General features: G+C 32.3%; 2 protein-coding genes across 2 annotated transcripts; one reads left to right on the top strand and one right to left on the bottom strand.

Annotated features, from left to right (window-relative positions):
* The first annotated feature begins 8378 nt into the window (after positions 1 to 8378).
* LOC108321980 (probable phytol kinase 1, chloroplastic) lies at positions 8379 to 10556 on the top strand. Its single transcript, XM_017553904.2, has 6 exons — positions 8379 to 8746; positions 9229 to 9296; positions 9406 to 9537; positions 9651 to 9766; positions 9858 to 9972; positions 10157 to 10556. Exons 1-6 carry the CDS (start codon positions 8453 to 8455, stop codon positions 10338 to 10340), a joined length of 909 nt encoding a protein of 302 aa, XP_017409393.1. The 5' UTR covers positions 8379 to 8452; the 3' UTR covers positions 10341 to 10556.
* An 801-nt stretch (positions 10557 to 11357) lies between these two features.
* LOC108321979 (3-phosphoinositide-dependent protein kinase 2) lies at positions 11358 to 23542 on the bottom strand. The gene is made up of 11 exons (XM_017553903.2): positions 22894 to 23542; positions 21656 to 21836; positions 21439 to 21491; positions 15374 to 15475; positions 15191 to 15299; positions 15027 to 15105; positions 14528 to 14693; positions 13261 to 13395; positions 12966 to 13129; positions 12142 to 12364; positions 11358 to 11820 (listed from the first exon to the last, which is right to left on the bottom strand). Exons 1-11 carry the CDS (start codon positions 23071 to 23073, stop codon positions 11737 to 11739), a joined length of 1476 nt encoding a protein of 491 aa, XP_017409392.1. The 5' UTR covers positions 23074 to 23542; the 3' UTR covers positions 11358 to 11736.
* Positions 23543 to 23948: the final 406 nt, after the last annotated feature.

Below are 23948 nucleotides of genomic sequence, written 5' to 3'. Positions count from 1 at the left end.
TGAATCAGTAAATGAATGTTTATCACATGGATTAACCACACTTAATAACGTTGTTTATGGTTCTAAAACAATAAATAAAATGTATAACTAAATTTAAATATAATATAATAAAAGTAAATTGACATTATTATTACTATTATTAATAATAATGCTCTCATTGAATCATTATTATTACTTTCCCAAGTCAATTGTGATTGTTAATATTATTATTTTATTTTCTTTCATAGTCATTACCTCTATTTATATCTCTAAATAACCACTCCCTTGTCCATCTTTTCGACTGCTGTAGTTTTCGATAGTTTTATATTTTTATGAAATTGTTGTATTTAAAATTTAAGATAATATTAATTATTTTTTATTTATTTACCCACTTATTCTTCACTTGATATTTAATTAATTTGCATATATCAATTAATTGCAATATAGAAATAAAAAGAATAAATTAAAAATTTGTACAAATATTTTGATAAAATAAAATAAATTTTTATATTTGTTAATCTTGAACAAAACTTGAAAGAAAAAAAAACAGAAAACTTCACCTACTATTATTATAACTATTATTTTCATTCTTTAATATAGTCTCCTCTTATCATTATAATTGTTGTGATTCTTCCTCTTATATTCTCCACTATTTCGTGAATATGTATTAGAGCAAAGACTATTTATTACTATCTTGCTATGTCATTCATATATCATTATATATATTCTAATATAATATGTACGCACAACTACCTTCCACCAACTATCCAATATATAGGTACATCCATAAACGAGAATTAATACTTATAAGATATAAATTTATTGGATGACATTTATATAAAAGAGTAATGGTTATAAGGTTTTCTCTATATAACTTGAATTCTTAATATAGTTTTAAAATCATATAAAACTTATTTTAACAATGTTGAATTTATTGTTATTATTTGTTATCGGATAACAATTATTATTTAGATTTTCGTTTGAAATATATATATTTTAACCTGAGAATGTGTTAAAATTTTTACATATGAAACAAACCATATATAAATGAGTATTAATCTTATTTTATACTAATCACCAACTCGAATGCTAAAATGATCCTGTTTAGAAAGACAAAAACTATCTAACCATTACACCATATGACAACAAAAAAAATGCACCAAAAAAGGTTGTTTATGCTAAATCTGCAACTCCATTTTAACACCTTGTATCAAATTTAGAATGGAACAAATGCAATCAAACTAGAAAGATAAATATTTAATAGATTCAAGAATTAAAAAAAGTCCTATAATGGAAACAAAATTCAAAAAAGGGAAGTCAATTTACACTTTCAATATTTATATATTTTTAATTTAATAAAAAATATAATTAAATAAAAATATGAATAAAATAAAAACATCATTCATTATTATTAAATCAGCATTTATCTATTTTTTTATTTGATTTCTAAAACTAGAATACAATATAATACAAAATTCACTTCATATTGTATATTAATTTGTGAATTGTACTTCAAGAATAAATTCTTTATAAATAAAATATGAAGAGAAAAAAAGAAAAAAAAAAGATAAAGAGGCACTTGAAAATACAATTAAACTATAAGTTGTGATCACCTATATATATAGATAGATAGATTTGCTATTAATTATTAATGTAATAGAATTGGATGAGAGCAACTCTAAACTTAAAAATCTTTAAATAAAAACAAAATTAACTAAAAAAAACTGAAACACCATCCTTATTTACTCATTGAAAACTTGTTTGGATGTATAGAGACAAGTAGACCCAAAATATTTAAAGTTTGTAAGCTTTGTTGGATAATTGTTGAAGGGGTGTTGGCAGAATGAAATAAATTTATGAAGGAAACTTTCATATTAGGCTTTGGTACAACCCAAATTTAATTCTTTTTTTCCCATTATCTTGAGTCTTTTTCCATTCATACATACAAAAAACATAGGCATAAGATCCATCATCTTTATATCTGCATTGAAAACCTAACTCACAGCTACAAAATTTCATATTTGCAAAAAAATTTAATCTAACCAAAAATCCAAATTTACAAAAATTAGGATAACCAGAAATCTCATTCAAGATCCACATGGGTCATGTTCACTGTTATGAGTCTCAATAAAAAAACTCAATGAAAAACGTAGAAAACAAATTGAATGGTGAAAGAAAGAAAACTCACTTATGAATAATGAAAAAAAGAAGGAAGGAAAGGAGAGTCAGAAGAGAGAAAAACAACTTCTACAAGGATAAATGTTTAACAGAGTATAAAATTTTAGAAAAAAATAACCCTAAATTCATTTAGACTTCGTTTAAAATTAAATAAGAAAACATCAATATCATTTTTTAAATTAATAAAAAATTTAGACACTAATTCTCTAATAATCGAAACTGAAACTGAAATATGTGTTTCGATTTTTATTAAAATTAAAATCTAAACAAGTTAAATGAATTTTTACACTAATATATTATTTTTAATCATTCTAATAAAATTTCAATTAGAATTGACATAAAGAAAATATGATACATAATTTCTTGTTTTACCATTTTTCTTATAGCATTGCAGCTCAAACATTTTCCGATTTTTTTTTTCTTTTATAACATAGTTTTAAATATTTACGTAGATATCACGGTTTTATAGATAAAACGTAGACAGTGTACGTTTAATATATTTTATTATTTTTATAATTATTATTAAATTAATAAAAATATTAAAACTAAAAGTAATAATAATAAATTAATAATAATAATATGAAATGTTATTTAATATATTATAAAATATTAAATCATATTAAAATAATAAAATAAATTATTTATTAATTAATTTTAATTTTAAAAAAATAAAAAAATGTTAGACGGTTTTTGAAGTTTAACATATTTTTATTTTATTTTATTTAAATTTTAATTAATAATTAACTTATTTTAATATATTAATATAACATTTTTCAATTTAAAAAATTTCTTAAATTAATTTTAGTATAAAATTTAGAAAATATTTAATTTATTTTAATATAATTTAATATATGTTACTATTTTAATAATTATTTTGAAAATTATAATAGTAATAATAAAACTAAAAATAAATATAAATATAATAATAATAATGTAAAATTTGATTTAATATAATATAACATATTAAATAATATTAAAATAAATTAATTATTTATTAATTTTAAATTAAAAGCAAAATTTAAAAAATATGTTAAAAGTACATATCCTTTAATGGTTTTTGAAAATCATTTAAGTAGATTTCGAAAACTTTTAACCTCTCACCAATTTTTGAAAATCGAGTCTTAAACAATTTTCGAAAACCACTTCACAAAAATTCATTAAAAAAGAAAATCAGAGTTCGATTTCCGAGAAACCAAATTTTAACATATTCTTTTAGTAAAAATTTTGAAATAAGAAGAACCGAATTCACATATAAAAACTTTTACAAAACCGTGCTATTTATATAAATATTATGTAAATACAAGCTCTGATATGCTATCACCTAAATTAAAAATAAAACTGTTATAAAAGAAAAAAAATCACATGTTGCATGTTTTATATATGTCCACTTTAATATATATTTTTCAATATAAACACATTGAAATCATACCTTTTTTTTCCTAAAACATGATTGAAAAAAATTCACATATTTATTTAGAATTCATCCAATTTTCAGTAAATTTACCCATTTTTATAGATAAGAATTATTGGGGCATGTAACATAACCCATGTGGAATCAGAAAAATAATTGATGGGACCCCATGGGTAAACAGTGGTGCAGGTTTTGCACAAGGTTTATTCATACCCCCACACACCTGCTCAACCAGACATTTATCATAAAAATTAATACTTTGAGGAGACTTTATTTTGTAAGATTGAATCATGAATAAAATTTATATACAATTCTATAAATTACTTTTTATATGTTATTAAACTTTTTTATTTCTATTCAATTTTAAATTCTTAATTACTATAATATTTATAAAATTATTAAAATTAAAAATAAGATTAATTCATAATAATTTATAATATATAAATAAATATAAATCTGACTTTATGAACTAATTTTATAAAATTAAGTTAAACTTAAATTTCATCCATTATCTTACAATTAATTTTACAAAATTAAATTAAACTTAAAGTTTACATATTCAATATTTATATTTTAATTATTTTATAATTAATTTTATAAAATTAAGTTAGAGTTATGCATGTTTAATATTTTTAATCTTAAAAGAGTACGCAATTAAACTCTGCAGAAAAAACTGCAACTAGAGGTGATTATTTATGCAGGTTTTGGTTTTATCTGACGTTGTTGTCGTGATTGTGGGCCATGAAAGAGGTGGAAAAACTAATAGGGCAACCTGCGAACCAAACCCAATGTGTCTGCTTTCAATTGAGATGTGACTTCGTACAAGATTCTTCCACTTTTCACTCTCACTCACTATTTTACATACACATACTTTATAAAAAATTAAACTTATTAATTTACTTATTTGAACTAATAGTCCAATCATAAGACTCTTGCTCTAAAAAATATAGTTAAAATTAATTACATATTATTTTTAAGCAAACGAAATGTTTAAACCAAAAACATATTCAAATTTGAATAACACAATATATATTTCATAAAATATTTTATTGACGAAACTGATCGTCATCTAAGAAGTCATCTAAGAATTGATATTTTCTTTATATTGTAATAAACAAAAAATATTCTGATTGCTTATTTTTTTTATGATAAATAGATACTTTATGTTTTTTTCAAAAAAATTAATTGTGTTTAAATAAATTAATTTTACATACCGTTAACATCTTTAATACTATTTTAATATTTGCATGTGTAAGTATTTAGTCAAATATAATTTTAATAAAAACGACTATAATGCTTGTATTTGATATTTATAAAACATTAAGGAATTGAATAAATTGAAAATTTGTTTAAAACAATTTTTTTCTAAAATTAAATATAAAAGGCGAACTGAAGAGAAATTTTTACATTTTCTGCAATATAACTAATTAATTAACTAACCATATGATTTTTACCATGAGAGTAAAAGAAGAGGAAATAAATATTTGATATTAATGTTCCACCAGATTAAATGGAGATCCGATAAATGGGGTTATTTACTTAAGAAGCAAAGATTAACATAAAGGAAAAAAAATAAAATTCCTAAGTACCATTTCAAAGCGGATTTAGTAAGATCAAATTTAGTGGAGTGGGTGAGAAATTTTATCCTATCATTTAATTTTGGCTTGACCTAATTAATCTACCAAATTGGTACAGGAACAATAAGATATGCTCATATTAAACAATTTCTTAAAAAAAAAATTTTTATAATATATTTTTATTTTATAATTTTTGTTTTATCTAATTTTCACAAGTATAATGACATCAGAAGGAACTATGATTTTTTTTCAATTAGGACTACAATGAAGATGACAGAGAAAATTATAAAGTAAGAGAAATCAAAGAGAAATAATTGAGAGGAATGAAAGAGGTGAGTAAGGGTTTGCAGTTTTTTCTCTTTAGTTTTGAGATTAAAAATTATTGAAATATCCTTGACTTTAAAATTAGAATTCATAATATTTTTGTCTACTAAAACACGATACACATTGCTAAAATGTAAAAAATAACATACCCAAGTTAGCAAACCTCATATATATATATATATATATATATATATATATATATATATATATATATATATATATATATATATATATATATATATATATATATATATATATATATATATATATATATATATATATATATATATATATGACAAATTTAAAAAAAAAATAGAGACGAACTCACCTGTTTCTCTAACTGAACAAGTCACAAATTTCAACCCGTTTTATTATGGTAAATCAATTTGTCTTATTTTATTTTTGGTGGAACAATGACAGTTTAGATCACGGGCTAACCTGTTTTGTAACTCCTGTTTAATATATTGAAAAGTGTTTAATCATGTTCAAAGGGAATGTCGAAATATTAATTAACCAAAGTATTTTTTTAGTATAATATGTAGACTTTCTGACTAAAGTATTGAGAATTGAGTGTCTTACTAAGGGTGATAGGTGCATTTTATAGACTGTGGTTGGTTTCTTGTTACCGTCAATCCTAGACAATATTCTCTATCTTTTAAAATCTTATATTAACTTTTTAATTCATTTCAAGGGCCAATAGATATTTTTGTCTAACATTTCAAGTAGTTTGAATAAATCCCTTTCTTAATGATTAGCATACTCTTTTTAGTAGAAGATTAGTTAACTGTCATACAACTTTAATATGGATTAAAACTCTAAGATATGTTCCTACAAAAAAATATTATCATTATAAACTTTTATTTTTCTTAAATTATCTTTATAATTCTGAACCTATTTTCCTATTTATTTATTTTTATAAGAAGTTGCACTCGATAGTAGAGATTAGGATAATATGAAGTGATCATTGCATTTTTTTAGTAAGTTTTTCTTTCTTTCAGATGTATATATAGTTTTCTCTTTCTCCGTTGGCATAGATATATATGGGTTTTATTGCAGACGTGAGATGTAATCCGAATACTTTAATTTCTACTAATTTAGTATGTTTTGTATGTGAAACAGTATCTTTGGGAGCCAGTTGTCACCAAAAATAAAAAATAAAAAAAAGGAGAATTAATAATTTTGAGTTAATTAAGTTATTTTTGGATTTTTAAAATTGAATCGAAAGATTAAAAGATGATTTGAGATTAAGAATTTGAAAAAGAAAAGTTAGCATAATTTGGATAAACTTTGTGTTTGAAGTAATTATAATTGGATATTGTATGAGTGTTTATAATAAATACTGAGTTAAAGTGATATATAAGTTTTATAGTATTAATATGGTGTGATTTTTGTTTAAATATATACGTAAAGGTTTAATCATTCACTAAGTCCCTATTTTCGTATGAAATCTCAATTTGGTCTCTTTCTTTCTGGAAATATCAATTGGGTCCCAAATTTATGAAAATTGCAACAAATAGATCCTTTCCGTTAAATAGGGTCCAACGGCGTTACAATGTGTTTGACGTGGCACGCTGGTTCGAACTTGTTATCTGACGTGGTTGATTCAGATGCTGTCAAGGGCATTTTTGAGATACAACAGTTCCCTCCCGTTTCAGATGCTGTCAAGGGCATTTTTGAGATTCCCTCCAAAATACAACATGAGATCACCGCCGTGGACCCTGCCCTCCGGCAGATTAAAGTCTAGGCCTTTCTGAGCAGTGCTGCAACCTGCAGCTGAGCTGTGACAGTTTCTGTCGTAGTCTGGCTTCTTAGCAATCAAGAAGTTGGAATAAGATGGTGATTTCATTGAAAGCGGAACTAACACCTCCTTCGGTATGAGGTGTCTTTGTGCTGGAGTTTCCATAGAATCATTGGAGTCAGACACAACACTGACGCCTGAGGAAGAATTGTTCTCAAAACTGCTACAGACAGTGGAAGCAGCAGCTACAAGACCGCGGAAAAGTCCAGGAGCAATCATGCCCTTGTTCACACTTTCCATCTCCCCAGCTACATCGCTTTCCTCCGCCATGGGCCTTGCAAAAGTCTGTGCTCCCTTGAGCACTTTTCCCACAACCTTCAAACCTGCATCGCTTACCCCCACCATGCCTAACGCAACAGTCGGTACGGCCACGTGCACTCTTGGTGCAACCTGCAACAACACACCTCTTCCCACCACCATGAGCAACACAAAAGTTTTGCCTCCATGTACACTTTTGGGGCGCATGGAGCAACGGCAAGATGAAGGTCCTAGAAATCGCAATCCCTAATTCGATCTGCACGAAACCTCAGTCCCCAATTTCGTTTAAAACAATTCTTTTCTTTTTACTTAAAAAATTTTCAATATCCACGTGCTTCACTGCTGCTGCTTGAATCAACCACGTCAGATAACAAGTTCGAACCAGCGTGCCACGTCAAACACACTGTAACGCCGTTGGACCCTATTTAACGGAAAGGATCTATTTGTTGCAATTTTCATAAATTTGGAACCCAATTGATATTTTCAGAAAAAAAGGAACCAAATTGAGATTTCATGCGAAAATAGGGACCTAGTGAATGATTAAACCTATATGTAAAGGATGATCGAATACATATGTTATTAGTAAATATTAAAGTTGGAGTTTGTTCTCTCAAACGTTTTTATCAAAACTAGAGCTTGGGTTGAGTGATAAAGTGAGTAACACTTCCTTAACATGTGTTACGTAAATGATGATCATGTCCCACGTGGAGTAAATTGATTGGACCGTGTTACTATTTGTTTTGAACTTTTCTTTTTATGTAAATTTCTGTTATAATATAATTCTCATTAAATTATTATGCATTGAAAACTATAAAATGTGAATTTTGTAATTAAACAATGGTTGCTTAAACACAAATAAACAAATAAGAAGGTTATCCCTCCAATTTTTTATTTTTTTGCTGTCTGCTAGTGTTTGTGTTTTGAACCATGACGCTCTTATCCTCTCACCTCCTACTATTCTCGGCCGTGCACCGACGAACACCGCCGCCGTGCACCACCGTCTTTCGTTGGAACAAGCCAACAATAGACGGCACTGTCCGGTTTCTGCGTTCTCCTGTCATGACAGCTGTTGTTTTGGATCAAAGGGTGGCGCGGTTTGTTGTCCCCGCCGCAGCAGAAGATCTGCTCTACAATGCCGGGGCCACCGTTGGTGTTCTCGGCGGCGCTTACGCCCTCGTACGTGCCTTTGATCAACTCACGCGGAGGAACATCCTCCATCAGGTACAACTTCGATCTTTGTTCAGTCACTGCTTGCATGCAGATACACAATTTCCAAAACATTTGACGAATTATTGATAAATATTCGTAGAAAAATATTAGAAAATAAAATGAATTAAATTCGTTTTACAGTTAAAAGAGAGTTTATATAAAAGCTATGCTTTACGAGAAATTTTAATTTTTGAGAAAATCTTAATTCATTTCACTTTTCCTTGTGTTCTTTCATCCATAAGAAGAAATTTTAAGTCGCAAATTGTTATGATGCTGATTCCAATGCAAATTTAAGCTACAAGTAACAAATAGTCTATCTTTTAGGAAACCTACGCTGAAGGCTTGAAAAGGGTACCACAAAAATAGGTTTATTTGTTGCCTTCAATTTGGGTTCTGGGTCTCGTTTTCTGATTTGTGTGTTTGGTTTGGTGGAAGTTTGGGTGCTTACTTAACTATGATGTGAACCTTTGGTTCTGTGGAAATTGGTTGGACAGGGTCTGAGCAGAAAGCTGGTCCACATATTGTCTGGCTTGCTTTTTCTGGTTTCTTGGCCTATTTTCAGGTATCTCATTTCTGTGCTTGATCGTGGTTTTTTATCTTTCATACGAGGAAGATGTGAGCTGTATGTAATGCTGCTTTGTTTGAATGTTTTGATTTTAATGCTAGGATAGCAACTCCCCTAAGGCTCGCTACTTTGCCGCTTTTGTACCTCTAGTCAATTGCTTGAGGCTTTTGGTGAATGGTCTGTCATTGGCTTCTGATGAGGGACTCATCAAATCATTGACCAGAGAAGGAGATCCACAGTAAATTTCTTTTTCTTTTTTATCACTGGTTTTTTGTTTTATATGCTAATTGGGTTGTTGAGAAACTGCAAATTTGGTCTAGGCAAGGCATTAATGTTCATTTTTGCCTGCAGAGAATTGCTAAGGGGGCCTCTTTATTATGTTCTGATATTGATCTTTTGTGCTCTTGTGTTCTGGCGTGAGTCTCCAATTGGTGTGGTCTCGTTGGGAATGATGTGTGGAGGGGATGGTAATATAGTAAATAGACTTTCTTCTACATTCTTATCTAAGTGATGGTTTTCTGCTTTGTTTTCTCAGCATTGAACTTGATGATTTTGCAGGTGTAGCTGATATCATCGGTAGAAAATATGGGTCCATAAAGATTCCTTACAATCAAAACAAGAGTTGGATCGGTAGCATATCTATGCTTGTGTTTGGATTCTTGGTTTCAATTGGGTGTGTAACAATCTTATCCAACTTTTCCTTTCACTCTTTAGGAAATCGACTTAAAGATCAACTTCAGTCGTGTTTCTACTTTAGGGCTGGACATATTAACCAAAAATACTTTTAAAAATGGGAAAAAGACATTTTTCATGGTAGATATTGTCACTGATGCTTTTGATATTATTATTGCATGTAGGATACTCTGCTACTATTCAGTTTTAGGACACGTGCAGTTGGATTGGGCAAGTACTGTACCCAGAGTTGCTTTTATTTCTTTAGTGGCAACAATTGTGGAGTCCCTTCCCATTACTGAGATAGTAGATGACAACATCTCTGTTCCACTAGTTACGATGGCAGTGGCATTTTTCACTTTTCACTAACTCCTGAAGCCTACGGCTTAGATCCCCAGAAAAGTCATACGTATATTCTCTATTCAAAATTTTCCTGCTATACGTATCCTCTAGTTTCTTTCTTGTAGAGGAATTGTTTTAAAAAATTACTAAAAATCATTGTTGAGAATAGCTATAACTATTCTGTTGTGTTGATGTAAAAAAAATAAGCGATTAATCACAATCGACACCAAGTCTCTTTGAAAATTACACCCAAATCTATGGATGGTAATAAGCGGGTTAATCAAGTGGTGTAGCATAATATACGATAGCAAGTTTTTAATGTCAGAGTAATGACTATGCAGTGGCAATTTTGCATGTCTCGTCCCAATTGGAGTCCAATTTCCCTCTAAAGATGAGTCACGGAACACACTCCAAAGCGTAGCTTAGATCCTTAGAATAATTTAGGTGAACTTTGCATAGTTTATTTTAATTTCACTTCAGCAATGGAGCTAATACACCAACACTGGTTGGATGTTGAATTTGTCCTTTAATGAAAACGTCACATCTTTACCTAACTAGCTACCATTCTGAACCCAGCAATTAGTCAAAAATATGCATGTCTGGCCAAAGGAAAAGGGTCCTTATTAAGAGTTTTTGGTATCGCGTGTAATTAAGCACAAACAACTTTTAGTTTGTTTGGCAGAATTGAATGGTCAAGTCCACTTGGTGTGCAATACAATTGCACAATTGTTATTGATGGTAAATGGAATGATTGATGAATACAGCCTTGGTTCATCTGCAATCTGAACCACACGTCAGGAAATAATTGATAATTGATGGGGTACAAGTGCAACAGTGTCTCTTCATGGCATGTGGTCTCTCTATCTAGATTCTAGACTTCAGCACAACAAACAAATAGTGATTGAATTTATGCAGATGTACTTTTACAGCAGAGCTTACCAAATGCACTCTAATTTGCTTGTATTCAGTACCTTAAACTACATAGAATTGCCAGATTACACCTATATTATTTACAGATTGCCAAGGGCCATAAATTCCACGGGCTGAAGAAACAATAAATTGAGCAATTCAATGATTCACACAGTATGACAACCAAAATGATATCATCTTTCAACTCATAATATTAATATAAAATTTAAAAAAAGAAAAACGAATCTTTTCTTACAAAGTATTGGCTCCAACCTTTGACATAGCTACAATTAGAACTTCCACATTTTATCATCCCTTCGAAGCATGAAAGAGGATGGAAGAACTCATCACAAAATTAAGTTGTGTTGAGGAATTATAGCTAGAACCAGCTTCCAAAATCTTCAATTTTGTTTTCTCTTAATGAATAATTGATTGTTGGGCAGTCTACTGTTTTACCCCTTCTTGCTGAACAATCAGGATATCTAAAAGAATATGTCTCAAAACCAGAATAAATTCACCGGTTTTGAAGTCCTTCAATTGCCTTCTTCCACTGCCATGCTCTTTGCTTAGCATCTTCAAACGACATTACCTTTTTAGGCTGCATCAACATTATTTATAAAGAAAAGTGTGAAATTTGGAACACAAAATGTACTTGAATTAAGACTTGAAATTTATGTATGAAGGAGTTGGGGTGTGTGTGTGTATTGCAAGTTAGAGAAAATCACTTACAAAAATATGGCATGAAAAGAATTCAAATCAAAGCCCTTTCAGGTCTTGCTATTTGCTTGGGTGTTACATACTTAAAATATTTCAAGCATTAGCATGGCCACCTAGGAATCCAACTTTGGACTCTCACATGTACTACTTTCTATATTTATAAATCGCACAAATTGTACAAGAACTAGTCAAGAAAGCTTACTGTGCAAATCTTGAAATTTGATGCAGTAGTCACTTGGATGCTTAGATCATTTGGATTATCAGACCATATTATATTTCCCTTCACAATTAGCTTTGATGGGTCCACATAGATCAACTTTGGTTTGTTGGTGAGGATGAGCTGCACCTTCTTGCTTGTTAGTTTTTGTAATTTCTTCACCATAGAGATCATAAGAACAGATTCCCCAGGATCCAAAAACTGTTGCCTGTAATATGAGCATAAATTGACAGTTTGAAAAGCCAGGTAATCTTGAACTTCAGGCACTGTACGCAAGAGCTTTTCTTTATTTTATTTTTCTAAACGTTAAGTTTCTGCTTGAAAGGGAATAGATTTGTATCTCTCTGAGAATGCAATTTTTTTAATTAAACACTACCAGCGAAAGGACATTGGAGAACATATAACCAAACATCTATGTAAATTAATATTAATAGATGAAATAGACCTCAACGTAGCTGTTATTTTTTGTCCCCCAGTTGTGATTCCAAAAAGATAAATAAATGTACTGTGTTCTTTGCGTGAAAAGCTGTAAAGTATGAAAATAAAATAAAACAAAAGATAGCATTCACCATGTGGTAAAAATATTAAAACGTTGAGGATATAGCTTCAAAATATTCTTTTGGCCATATTTGAACGTTTTATTTAATTTGAAAATTATACTAACATTTGAGCCTCTTTTAAGGTGACATGATTTATAAATAGTTAAGATCTTCATAAAACCATTAATATTAAAGTGAACACATCATATCAATTCCCCTTCACTAGACTATGATTAAAAGAAAAAACAACAAGAAAAGGTTTCAACATACCATTTTGAATCAAAGGAATCAATTGAAGCTAGCCTAGTTATGTGACCAGACCCATCAGAAGATGTAGCACCATCAGGTTGTCTAACTGAAGCCGAGGGACAATCCCCAATGTGAGAAGGACTCCATGACGAATCATGAACATCATCAGCTGCAGGTGACTGAGTCTGCAAGTTAAAGTTATGTCAGTGTCAGAAACTTCATGTTCATCAACAGGTAAAGGAGGACAAGAAATGAAGGTTCCTTTTCTTATTCTCGATAAATAACATTTCAGAGAGCAAAGCAATGGTAATCACACCCCAGGTTCCGGAGCAAGTTTTGGAGGAATTTGTGCCCTCAAGTTCTTCCAGTCAACTCCCTTGAAAAATGGGTGTGCTTTCAAAATAGCATAACCATCAGGTCCAGCACCTGGTCTCCTGCTGGGTTCCAAATCCTGCATCATAATAACATTGATTTCAAATTAAAACTCCATAATTAAAACCCAATGGCATGCAACTTAAAGCATGCTAAAAAAGTTGTCATATTATCATATATATATATATATATATATATATATATATTATATATACCATTACATGATAATCTTTAGTATTACAATTAACGTACTGTTTTTTCATGTTTTACGCACTTATAAAATAACATGACGTCTTTTCAATATTCATTCATGTATAATATTTACGTAATAGTCTTCATAAAAACCTAAAAGGTGCTTGACTTGCTAAAACCTGAGTGACTAAATAGCATTACAATACTTCTTTCATGTGGCCTTTAAAATTGGTTGGACTTGTTGGACGGAACAAAACAAAATGACATAACGTAATGGTGACAATTTTTTGTCCTTCAATAATGATCCAAAAATAGAAAATACCCATCAATTTGGCCAAAATCCCACAACTGTCAACTGAGAACAGCCAGGAAGCCCAATTGGGCTTTTAACCTAGCACAAATTTCCACTCCACCCTTTGAAATTGTTTTGCATAAACCACGTCCATAAAATAGACAAAACAAAAAGTAGTGTTGAGGCTCAGTTTCTTAACTTCTGCTTGTGTTGTCCACTTATCCTTCAAATATCCATCAAAAGCACCCATTATGTGTTATCTTATAGTCTACAACTACACCTTCTTGCTTCTGGTTATTATTATATTATTTATTAAAAAGGGCACACCATGCACCAATTTGACTCATCATCCCACCCCCTCAGAGGCAGTATAGCCTTTCTTAAAGGCTATATATTTTGCAAGGTATCAGAAGTACCTTGGAATAAATGAATGTGAATAAAACTATGAAAATGTTCTAAACCTGACAACCAATAAAAACCAATGGGTACTGGTTAGAAGAATGAAATTGACCATTGCAACTACCGAATTAACAAAAAATACATGCAAAACTCACCCCATCTCAAAACATTGTCCTTCAAGAAGGCCAGAAATGAAACATCTTAATATGTATATATTGAGTTGGTATCTAATGGACAAAAATAGAAAAGAGATTTTTTTTTAAGCAATTAGAAACGTATAAAAATTATGTGATGCTAAGATTTCTATGTGCACAGTTAAAAGACTAACCAACAGACGGTCAATGAGCTCTCTTGCTTCATCAGAAAAGTAATCTGGAAATCTAAGTTCCCTTGCTACAATTCTTTGAAAAATAAGCCATTCACTTGCGTCTTTAAAAGGGGAAGTTCCAGAAAGCATTTGGTATAATGTGCAGCCAAGTGCCCATAGGTCATTGCTGTTGTGATATATTGAGGGAAGAAAAACAAAAATAAAAGTTATTATATGGGAACCTGGTATGAAAAATAAAGCAAAATAAAGAAACTCAGTGCATGAACAAACGTAAAATGTGAGTTGTAAAAAATTAATTCTTGATTTTCAGAAAAAAAGAAAAAAAAAAAGTAAAAAATTGAAGTGAAAAATGTACATGCATGAAAAACTGGCACAACCAATAATATTTTCTTGGATAAAAGTAAATGACTATATTCAAAAGTAACTCCATGATGGAGACTTAAGAAATAATACTATCAACATAGAATTCATCTGCATTACTTGACAATTTAATGCCTACCCAAAAGTTGCTGGAGAGGAATTAAGAACCTCTGGAGGAACATAAGCAGCTGTTCCCACAAAAGTGCAGGCTTTGTCATCTAGAAATTTAAAAAATATAAATAAATATAAATACAATATAAGAGAAACTTATAAAAAGCAGCATCCACATTGCGCCTATTTTACCAGACGCTGCATTTGGAAGGACAGTGATTTGACTATCCTGCATAGGCTTCACACTCCCAAAATCTGCTATTTTAATGTGTCCGTCAGCTGTGAGTAACAAGTTCTCTGGCTGCAGTTGAAGAAATTCAATATTCAAATGGCCAAATACAGCAATGATGCAGTATAATCATGATACAGAACTACCTTAATATCACGATGTATGACTCCCAAACTATGTATGTATTCAAGAGCATCAACAACTTCAGCTGCATAGAACCGTGCCTCATCCTCAGTTAGACGACCTTTCTGCACAAAGAAATAAGAAAGCTTGCTAGTAGATATCATGTAGTAACAAGCATGCACAAAAATACTAGCAGACAAATTAACAACGTCCATATCCAAAATAGTACCTAGTACAAATACTTTCGTATGCCACTGACACAGCTGATGAACAATGATAAAGAAAATATGGGCGTACATGGGTAATTTTGTTTGGAGGTAAGAGGGGGCATTAGGTAATACTAGTAGAGCATGGACAAATGCTATTTTAGTACTGCCATCGTTTTGGGAATCATTGTTCTAGTAAGTAGTGTGGATCCGTACTTTGAAACCAGATGTTCTAATGTGATTTATTGATAATACAATCTATCCCATTTAAACCTTTTAGTGATATAAGTGCTTGTATGAATAGCCTATTTTGGAATAAGAAAATCTTATAATAAAAAATGCAGCAACTAAAGCTCTTGGCTGAAAAGCATTTTTTTCATGTTAAGATATTGTGCTAGAGATAATATCTAAAGAAAATATAAGTCCTTCTCTTCTTTGTTTCCTTAGTTTCCTTGCTTTACCAATTACAACTTCTAAACTTTGGGAATTGATTCAACCCTTATGTTTACAAGTGTATCAATCATTTACTAATATACACGAAGGACTTATTTTTACCATCTCAAATTGGTAGCAAAGCTCTTTGGTAAGCCATTCCTCAGTTTCCAGTTAGGGATTTGGTCACTTGGTGTGCAATGCCTCAAAGGCTTATATTCCTTTTCAGTATCCTTTTTTTGTGTGCTGTCACAAAAACTTCAAGCCATCCATGTTTAACTGCCGGTCTTTATTTGCTATCTAGGTGTTGTGATTGGCATTACATTTTTGGTTTCCCTTTTTGTGTTCATAGTTTCTCACTTGCTCATCATGGTAGAGAGTCTTACAACTTTGACCAAGTGAAGAGGTTGTAGTTGTAGGGGTAGTGGCTATGGCAGAAGACATTCTAAAGGAATTTATCATTTTTCTCCCAGAGAACATAAGTGTCTTCAAATCAAGGTATCCCAACTGGATTCCTCTTTAGCAACTATTACTCACGCAGTAATCCTACTATATACCTATCTCACCTTGCATTTGTAGAGATAATGAATTTTTATTTTGGTACTTCTAATCATGTTAGTAATCTCTCTTATTTCTAACCTCTCATCTGAATCAACTCACCACATCACCCTCATTGATTGTTTTGGAGGAAAGATAGCTGGTATTGGTTAAGCTTTGTCTTTTCAAAAGTTATCTCTAATTCCTTCTTAGTTGTACTAAGTTACCCCTTCAATTTGATTTCAATCAATCAACTAACTGTTCTCTCGATTGTTCTGTAACATTAAAACTAGACGTTTTCTTCATACAAGATTGGAATATGAGACAGATGGTTGGAGAAATATCTAAAATATGGAGTCTCAATAACCTCCTTCATCCACTATGTTTTGTAGATAATAGGTCATCCAAGTTTGAATAAGTTAAAGCAAGTGGTCCATCTTTCACATTCAAAGTCCTTGGAGCGAGTCATGTCAGCTTGGTAAAAATATTAGGACAATGTTTTAAACTAGTGTCAAGAATCTGATGGTTAGGTCCTAGTCACGTGCCTTCTAATTTTGGATAGAAATGTCACATTCATTGATAACCTCAAAAGATGCACATTCTTACTTTTAACGAAAGATCCAACAACAACAAAGCCTTATCCCACAAATTGAGATCCGTTATATGAATTACAAGATGTCATTTCAAGATTTTTGTTCAAAGATAAGAAATCAATTTAGACAAACAATTGGTGTTGTAAATGGTGTGACTGAACATAAACATTGTACAAATCCATCCTACGGCATCACAGATCAATTTAGTAGCTCTCGATCACCATAACAAAAATTGTGTGTGAAGAACAAAAGTATTGTCATATTATTGATGACTTAGACACCATTGATAAGTGCATTAACTTTGAGGGTGCTGTTCTCATCACCGGTAATTCAATAACTTGTATGCCATCATCAATTTTAGTGATGAGAATTCTTACTCTCTTTTGCTTCCCAAGAACCCCTTTATGTTGTTCCCCATCCAAGTGTTCGGTTTCACTTGTTTTGTTTATGATCCCACTCCTACTTGCTTGCCATGGCAATAAAATAAACATTGATTGGGCATTTCAAAGTACAAAATGGGTATCAAGGATTTTCTACATCTATGCATCATTTTATGGTCTTCGTACGGGGTCCTTTGATGCCTTTCTTTGCATCTGTAGCTGTAACAGATTCCTCAATTCCACTTTCACTTATTCCTAACTTTTAGTTGCCCATCTCTACTCAGTTCTCCACAAATCCCAAGATGACCCTTAGTTGCAAAGTTGAGGTCTCCATGCTCTTGAGATTTTTCCTATTGATTGTGATTCAACCCCCACTCTAGCATTTTTCTACCGCTTAGGTCCCACCTAAACCTAGCCCTTCTATTAACATGTCTATTGACATTTGGGTAAACCATCAATTGTTAGTTCTCATCCTATTTATAACTTTTTGTCATCAATTGTCTCATTCTATTTGCTACATCTCAAAAGACTGTCTAGGAAGCATTATCCCATTCTAGATGATGATAGGAAATGCTGGAAGAGATGGCTACTTTGGAGTTCAATCCCATCCACTCGAAAAATCTACAATTGGTTGTTGGTGGGTCTTTGCTAATAAAATGAACCCAAACAGAGGGGTGGGTCGATTGAAAGCTTAAATGGTGACAAATGGATACACTCAAATGTATGGCTTGGTTACCTTGTCTCCAAATGTTAAATGGACGTCTATTCACTTATTCTTGTCTCTAGATGCAACAAGTCGTTGGCCTTTGGGGACCTTGATGAATAGGTAAATCGATTGAAAACCCATATGGTGACAATAGGATGCACTCAACTTTATGGTTTAAACTACAATGATACCTTGTCACCAAATGCTAAAATGATGCCTATTCACTTATTATTGTCAACGGGTGAAATGAGTCATAGGCCTTTGTGTAGCTCAATATTAAAATTGCATTTTACACAGTAATTTAGAATAGATCTATAGAGAGCAACCACTTGGCTTAGTTGCTCAGGGCTGATGGGCATTTGTTTAGTAGGTTAAAAAAATTGGCGTACAGTCTAAAGCAATCACCTTAAGCTTGGTTAAGGAAGTTTAGCAAAATTATTCAAAAGTTTACATGGTTTGAAATGAGATTGGTCATTGTATATTCTCTAGATGTTCATCTTTGAATAAACTAATTTATTGTGGTATAAGTATATGATATTGTCATTACATGTGATGATCGAGATTAAGGACCTAAAGCAACACTTAGTCAAGCACCTTTGAACCAATGATTGAGGCTATTATATTATTTTCTTGGAATTGAAGAGGGTCAATCATAGGTGTTAGAATTATTGTTAGAATGATTAGTGTGTGTGCTGTTCGTATGAGCTGTGTGTGTGAGTTGTGTTCCAACCAAAGTGAGTTGGAAAGGAAGTGAGTAGTTACTTTCTTTCCCTTATAAATGTAATGCTAATGTAAGAGAAGGAATCAAGCCCTCTCATTCAATAATATGCTTCTATGATTTCTGTGTTCATTCAATATGGTATCAGAGCGGGTCGATCCCGCTCTAGTTTTTTCTTTCCTCAGTTGAGCTATCAGATATAGCTCCACCATTATCACTCATCATCTACCATAATCATATATCAACCTCCTTTTTTTTCAAACTTTATTCACTGTTTGGCACACCCATCACCACATATCGCCACCTTCCGCCGTTGTCCGCCGCCGTCCACCGCCGTCCGCCATCGTCCGCCACCGTCGGTCAACCCAGTTTCGTCCGGCGACCAGCAGATCTGGAGCGCCTCTTCGAGCGACGGCCAACCACGCCGGTTTCGAGAGCCACTTCATCAACTAGATATAAAAAATGCCTTCCTTCATGGTGATCTTGAGGACGACATTTACATGGAGCAACCTCCAGGGTTTGTTGCTCAGGGGGAGTATGGAATGGTATGCAAATTGCATCGCTCTCTATATGGTCTCAAGCAGTCACCACGTGCTTGGTTTGGAAAATTCAGCTCTATTGTTCAACAATTTGGCTTGAAACGAAGTGAAGCAGATCATTCAGTTTTTTACTATACTACATCTCTTGGGAAATGTGTTTATCTAATAGTATATGTGGATGATATAGTCATCACAGGAAATGATGTTGTTGGAATATCTCAACTGAAGAAACACTTATGCAAACATTTCCAAACCAAAGATCTTGGAAGCCTCAAATACTTCTTAGGCATTGAAGTAGCTCGGTCAAAAGATGGAATTGTAGTCTCTCAAAGGAAATATGCTCTTGATATATTACAAGAGACAGGAATGATTGATTGTAGACCAATAGACAGTCCTATGGACCCAAATCAAAAATTAGCTTCAAGCGAAGGTGAATTTTTCTCCGATCCAGAAAGATACAAAAGACTTGTTGGAAAACTGATTTATCTCACTATTACAAGACCGGATCTATCTTTTGCAGTTGGAGTGGTCAGTCAATTCATGCAGGCTCCATGTCTTGGCCATTGGAATGCTATCATTCGTATTCTAAGATACCTAAAAAAGGCTCCTGGACAAGGGTTGTTATATGAAGATAAAGAAAGCATTCAAGTCTCTGGATACTGTGATGCAGATTGGGCAGGCTCGCCTATTGATAGACGGTCTACTACTAGATATTGTGTTCTCCTTGGGGGAAATATCATTTCATGGAAGAGTAAGAAACAAAATGTAGTAGCCCGATCAACAGCTGAAGCTAAATATAGGGCTATGGCATCACTAACAAGTGAACTTATATGGGTGAAGCAATTTCTTCAAGAGCTCAACTTCTGTAACATTCAAACCATGAAGATGTATTGCGATAATCAAGCTGCTCTCCACATTGCATCAAACCCAGTGTTTCACGAGAGGACCAAACATATAGAAATTGACTGCCATTTTGTTAGGGAAAAATTGTTGTCCAAAGAAATTTGTACTGAGTTTGTTGGGTCAAATGATCAACTTGCATATATGTTAACTAAGTCCTTAAGAGGACCTAGAATTGAATTCATTAGTTCCAAGCTTGGTACATACAATTTGTATGCTCCAGCTTGAGGGGGAGTGTTAGAATTATTGTTAGAATGATTAGTGTGTGTGCTGTCAGTATGAGCTGTGTGTGTGAGTTGTGTTCCAACCAAAGTGAGTTGGAAAGGAAGTGGGTAGTTACTTTCTTTCCCTTATAAATGTAATGCTAATGTAAGAGAAGGAATCAAGCCCTCTCATTCAATATGCTTTTATGATTTCTGTGTTCATTCAATAATAGGCAAGTATTGTGATTTCTTCTAGAAAATATAACCTTAACACTTTAAAAGAGCCAAGGGTGCTTGATTGTAAGTCAAATAATACTCCTATGGATCCAGATGTAAGCTTCTACCTAATTAAAGAGAAAGGGGGCCGTATCTTGACCCAGACTGCAGAATTCTCAAGTTCAATCAATGTTTAAGTATTCACATATTCACACTTTTTAAAGAAGATTGAAGATATTAAACTGAAAAAAGATTGACAACTCAAAGGAGAGATGAATGGTAAAATATTGAAATAAAATTAAAAGTACTCTCTGAATTAAATGACAAATGTACCCAGTGAAACAAAACTACAAAAAAAAGGGGGATTGACCACGACACCACACTGCATGGTTATACACGGAATTAATGAAAAAAGTTTATGTCAAATCTTAGAAAACCCCATGTTAAAAGAAATTATGCTTAACTTACTCTCTTTAGACAACCATAAGAGCATAGCAAACGTCATTGTTTTAATGTTTAATACTAAGGCCTAATGTAGGACTAAACTTGGGTCCTGCAGGACTAGCACCTTCAGCACAAGTTATGTAAGATTTTTACGAACAAATTATTAATACCCCAGCACAGGGAACATGTGCCTTTAAGTTTCACGTTAGCTTACCCTGGTTATTTGATCAAAAAGTTCTCCACCTTCGCAGGATTCAAGTGCCATGTCTTCACCGATGTAAAAGGAACAGAAGGGAAAAAAGATAACATCAAAATAATATAAACCAACTTGGCAAGCAAGGGTGTAAAAGGAAGACTTGAGAAGATAACATAGACGAGTAAGCCACGGCAAAAGCAAGTGTTTAAGATAAAATACACCCAGAAATACTTACATAGAGAAAATGAATCTTGAAATGTGAAATATAACCGCACAATGCCTGGATGATCCAATTGATCTAGCACAATGCGTTCCAATTTCACATAAGCTGTTTTGTTCTCCTTAGTTATAAACTTTTTATCCATGATCTTCAATGCATAGACAGTTCCTGTGTCCTTCTTCTTTGCCCTCACAACCTTTGATAAGAAATATATTAGTTGGTAATTTACAAGGGGAAATAAATCCAATCAAACAACAGCTCACCGTATAACAGAAGAAAAAAATTGTTGCAAAATTGTAGAAATTATAGATATTTCCATCAATTGGTATAATTTTTTGTGCACGGCTAATCAAAACAGTTGAATAAAGAAGAAACCAAATCATAAATCACGTAAGAGACGGAGCGTGCAGTTAAGGGAGCTGGAAAGGCAGAAGCATCGGCAATCTATGATATCGCAAGCAAATAGAGAAAAGGAAACATATGTTTTCTTGTAAGATGTCACATACTCCTATTTGATATCAACGTAGTTTAATAAGTACACACTACTACTGGCATAAGGCAACAAAATAATACACTCAAAGGGGGAATAATATAATGCTGTTTTCTGCACTACTGGATTCATGTGTAAACCCCACAAAACCAAGCCAATCAGTTCTTCAGTTCGCTTCACTTTCTACAGCCTATAATTTCTTTTACTTCCAGCTCAGTAATTCAATATATTCTCCATAATTAATTCAGAGATAATCGACAGGAATAATTTGTTTAAACAAAAAACCAGCTTGATTTCCAAATCTGAAGCTTTGAATTTAGTTCACAATACAGCTTAGAAAAAACGTTGAGTATTTTCCTATTCTGTAAAATGAAGAGAGCGGCTTCAGAGAGAATAGGAACGTGTGGGGGTACAAGCAGCCTTCATAAAATTTTTAGCAAACATTAATGTCATAGCATAAAAAAAATCCCCCAGCCAACCAAAATTCCCAAATGAAGATAATACACCAAATGGTGCTTCATAATAATACATAGCAACAACGATGACAATATTGCCCAATGATCTCTGCATCTTAATAAGCATCAATGATTATCCTAGGCAACCAACACGTATTATCTAACAGAACTACAAAGGCAACATCATTTACAGGATTCATGTATTACTATTATCCATCAAAACATTGCACACATACAAAAGAAAGAAAAAAAGTAAACCAACATCATCAACCCACTAAAAAAAACCATTAGAAGTCCAGGTATGAGACCTTAGAATAAGAGCCAACACCATAGATCTTGCCCAATTCAAAGTCCTGGATAGTGTAATTCTCCTGAGGAGCCCTAAAAGCAAAGCTCTTGGATCTCTGGACATTGCCTCCGCCATTGGAAGATGAGGTATTCCCCTGAATCTTCAGCTTCGAATCAAAATCCTTCTCCATTTCCAACATTGCTCGGTCACCACCAACAGCAAGGAGAAGAAAAAAAAACAAGAGAAGCTCCACTCTACGTTGGCATGGAGACTGTCTCTCTCTAGAAAAGCAGTTATGTTTGTCTTTCTAGAGGCCTGGGGAGGCGAGCCCGGAACGGTCAAAGAGAGGCGAAGCCCCGGAGACCCTTTTGTGAGAAAAGGAAAAGGGCGAAGGGAATTGTGCGAATGGATGGGAAAGGTGTGAGCTTTGAGGTTTGGGGTTGGTTGATTGAAACCGAAATTGAAAACCCTAGAGAGAGGGGTGGCACATCACATGGGGAAGGAATGATGATGGAGATCGTTCATTTTCTCATGCCTTCTTTCTCTCTCTCTTTGTGGCTATTATGCCTAATTCAGGAACAATGCAAACACCTGTCATGGAATGGGATGGGAAGAGAAGGTAAAGAAAAGGAGGGTGTGGTGTTTTGGAGTGTTTGCATAAATAATGCATATCATTACAAGCTTTTGTGCAATTTCATGCTTTTCTGTCACTGTCCTGTTTCCAAATTCATTAGTCCAATGGACACACACATCCTCTCTTACTTCCAACATTGCTTTGGATTAGATTGCATTTTTTTATTCCTTTCTTTGACCCTTTTGACTGCACATCTTACGTATTTATTCAAGTCTTCTCAATAAAAAATACAATTACAAACAGAGCCTTTATTATAAATAATCTACCATTTTTTTTCGATAGAGTTGCAAAAATTATAAATATTTCATAAAATAAGAGGGAAAAATAAACTGTTTTATCTGGCTTGATCGAAGAGAGATATGAAAAGAGACGTGTCATCTTATTTAATAATAAATAAATAAAAGTATTATTAAATATGTAAATAATTTTAATGAGACTAC

This window comes from Vigna angularis, chromosome 3 (genome assembly GCF_016808095.1).
Source record: "Vigna angularis cultivar LongXiaoDou No.4 chromosome 3, ASM1680809v1, whole genome shotgun sequence".
In the NCBI taxonomy this organism is placed as follows: Eukaryota; Viridiplantae; Streptophyta; class Magnoliopsida; order Fabales; family Fabaceae; genus Vigna; species Vigna angularis.
Note: the sequence above shows the minus strand (reverse complement) of the source record. Positions and strands in the feature narration are given on the sequence as shown.

What these genes read in the sequence shown, in the direction of transcription:
- LOC108321980 (XM_017553904.2), top strand. Translation starts at nt 8,453, where the DNA reads ATGACGCTCTTATCCTCTCACCTCCTACTATTCTCGGCCGTGCACCGA. An exon ending in GTTTCTTGGCCTATTTTCAG is followed by an intron (nt 9,297 to 9,405) that starts GTATCTCATTTC and finishes ATGCTAGGATAG; the next exon opens with CAACTCCCCTAAGGCTCGCT. An exon ending in AATGATGTGTGGAGGGGATG is followed by an intron (nt 9,767 to 9,857) that starts GTAATATAGTAA and finishes ATGATTTTGCAG; the next exon opens with GTGTAGCTGATATCATCGGT.
- LOC108321979 (XM_017553903.2), bottom strand. Translation starts at nt 23,073, where the DNA reads ATGTTGGAAATGGAGAAGGATTTTGATTCGAAGCTGAAGATTCAGGGG. An exon ending in TCAAGATTCATTTTCTCTAT is followed by an intron (nt 21,492 to 21,655) that starts GTAAGTATTTCT and finishes ACATCGGTGAAG; the next exon opens with ACATGGCACTTGAATCCTGC. An exon ending in CCTTCCAAATGCAGCGTCTG is followed by an intron (nt 15,106 to 15,190) that starts GTAAAATAGGCG and finishes TTAAATTTCTAG; the next exon opens with ATGACAAAGCCTGCACTTTT.